This window comes from Merops nubicus, unplaced genomic scaffold, assembly GCF_000691845.1.
Source record: "Merops nubicus isolate BGI_N331 unplaced genomic scaffold, ASM69184v1 scaffold7125, whole genome shotgun sequence".
Classification (NCBI taxonomy): domain Eukaryota; kingdom Metazoa; phylum Chordata; class Aves; order Coraciiformes; family Meropidae; genus Merops; species Merops nubicus.
The window spans coordinates 1-1,960 of NW_008608933.1; the positions used below are offsets into that span (position 1 = coordinate 1).

The 1,960-nt window shown below is 51.3% G+C and overlaps 1 protein-coding gene across 1 annotated transcript in view; it reads left to right on the plus strand.

Moving 5' to 3' along the window:
• The first annotated feature begins 5 nt into the window (after window positions 1–5).
• POLD3 (polymerase (DNA-directed), delta 3, accessory subunit) overlaps window positions 6–1,960 on the plus strand; it is a 37,820-nt gene continuing 35,865 nt past the window's right edge. The window contains exon 1 of the mRNA XM_008940423.1: window positions 6–65. Coding sequence (XP_008938671.1) covers window positions 6–65 — 60 coding nt within the window. The remainder of the gene's footprint in view (window positions 66–1,960) is intronic.

Genomic DNA, 1,960 nt, shown 5'->3' on the forward strand with positions numbered 1-1,960 from the left:
CCGCCATGGAGGACGAGCTCTACCTCGAGAACATCGACGAGTTCGTCACGGATCAGAACCGCATCGTGAGTCCCGCCGCCATTGCGTCACACCCTCGGGGGGGAGTGGGAGCCTCTGCCCACCCCCGTCCCCAGCGAGGGGGAGAGATGCGGGGTTGGGGGCCACATATCCCGGCCTGGGTCTGCACAGGAGCAGGGCAGGGATCGTCCCCCTGCACTAGGCACTGGGGAGGCTGCCCCTGGAATCCTGGGGTCAGTTTTGGGCCCCTCCTTCCCAGAAGGACCTTGAGGGGCTGGAGCGTGGCCAGAGAAGGGCAACGAAGCTGCTGGGGAAGGGTCTAGAGCCCAAGTGTGGTGAGGAGCAGCTGAGGGAGCTGGGGGTGCTGAGCCTGGAGCAAAGGAGGCTCAGGGGAGACCTTCTGGCTCTCCACAGCTCCCTGACAGGAGGTTGGAGCCAGGTGGGGGTTGGGCTCTTCTCCCAAGGAACAAGTGGCAAGACAAGAGTCACTGGCCTCAAGTTGCCCCAGGGGAGGTTTCCATTGGACCTGAGGCAGAATTTCTTTCCTGGCAGAGTGGTGAGGCCTTGGCCTAGGCTGCCCAGAGCAGTGGTGGAGTCCCCAGCCCTGGAGGGATTCAAAAAACGTGCTGATGTGGACTTTCGTACATGGTTTTGTGGTCGTGGGAGTGTTGGGTTGATAGCTGGACTTGGTGATTTTGGAGGGCTTTTCCCAACTTTGTAATCTGATGAGTCCGTCATTCCCTGTGCCCCGCCTGGGAGTGTTTGGAGCGTTTGCTTTTCTACAGTTCCCAGAGTGGAGTTAACAAGAACTTCTTACCAAGCTGGCCAGGAATTCCTTACTTCTCAGTTTGTTTGGGTTTTTTTCCCCTTTTTGACCTGAAATTATTGTATTGTCACCAAAGAGAATTGGCCATGGCATCATTTATAGCCCAGGAAAAGCAGCTGTCCCCAGACTCCGTATATTCCCAAACAGGTGAGCTGTTTTTCATCAGAGGGAAAAAAAAAAAGCACTGTAGTGACATCAGTGGTTGAGCTCAAGGTATAAATGACACAAGTGTATGAAATATTTGGCTTTTTTTCTTTTTTTAAATTTTCATGAAAAGTTGAGGCAGTCTGGACCTTTATTTCAGCTAAAAAAGTAAAATTACTTATTGTCTGTAGCCTGTTGAGGCCTTGCTGGTTTTAGAACAATTCAGAAAAATGGGAAAGAAACACTGAAAAGAAAAATAGTAACTTTGTGTGTCTCTTTCAAAATAAAGATGTTTTGGCCTAGAAAATGAGACATTAAAGTCGATGCATCTTGTCTGTGAAAGCTGTTGTGTTACCAGGAGCTGCCCACATTGTTAAAATTTATTTTGGGGAACTGCTCAATTAATACCAATTGAATTGTGGTATTTGAGAGGAGAGAGGCCCTGCCCTGAGGGTGAGTTTCAAAAGGCAGAGCAGGAAGAGAAACGGGTTTGAAAGACCTGCTTTGCCTACAGGCCACAGGAGGGTGGTGGCAGGGCTGGGTTTAGAGCTCTGGTCTCCTGAGATGTGTCTGCTGTGCTGGTGGGTTCATAGTGCACCTGGAGATCCCACTGTCCGGGTGGCAGAAATTTAAAAAATCCTTCAGGGTTTGTTTGGGAGAGCGCTGAGAGCTTCTCCCAGTGAAAATTCACAGTTTTGGCTTTTTCTCTGTTGTGTAAGAAGCTGTGCCAAGTTTTGAAGCGCTTTTGTTTCTCTGGTGGCGTTTCAAGAAGGTGTTCACAGAACAGGCTGCCCAGGGCAGTGGTGGAGTCCCTATCCCTGGAGGGGTTTCAAGTGTTGACCCAACACTCCCATGGCCACTAACCCATGTCCTCAAGGGACAGGTCCACACAATTTTTGGAATCCCTCCCAGGTGCTGGGAGGGGACTCCAGCACCTCCCTGGGCAGCCTGGGCCAAGGCCTCACCACTCTG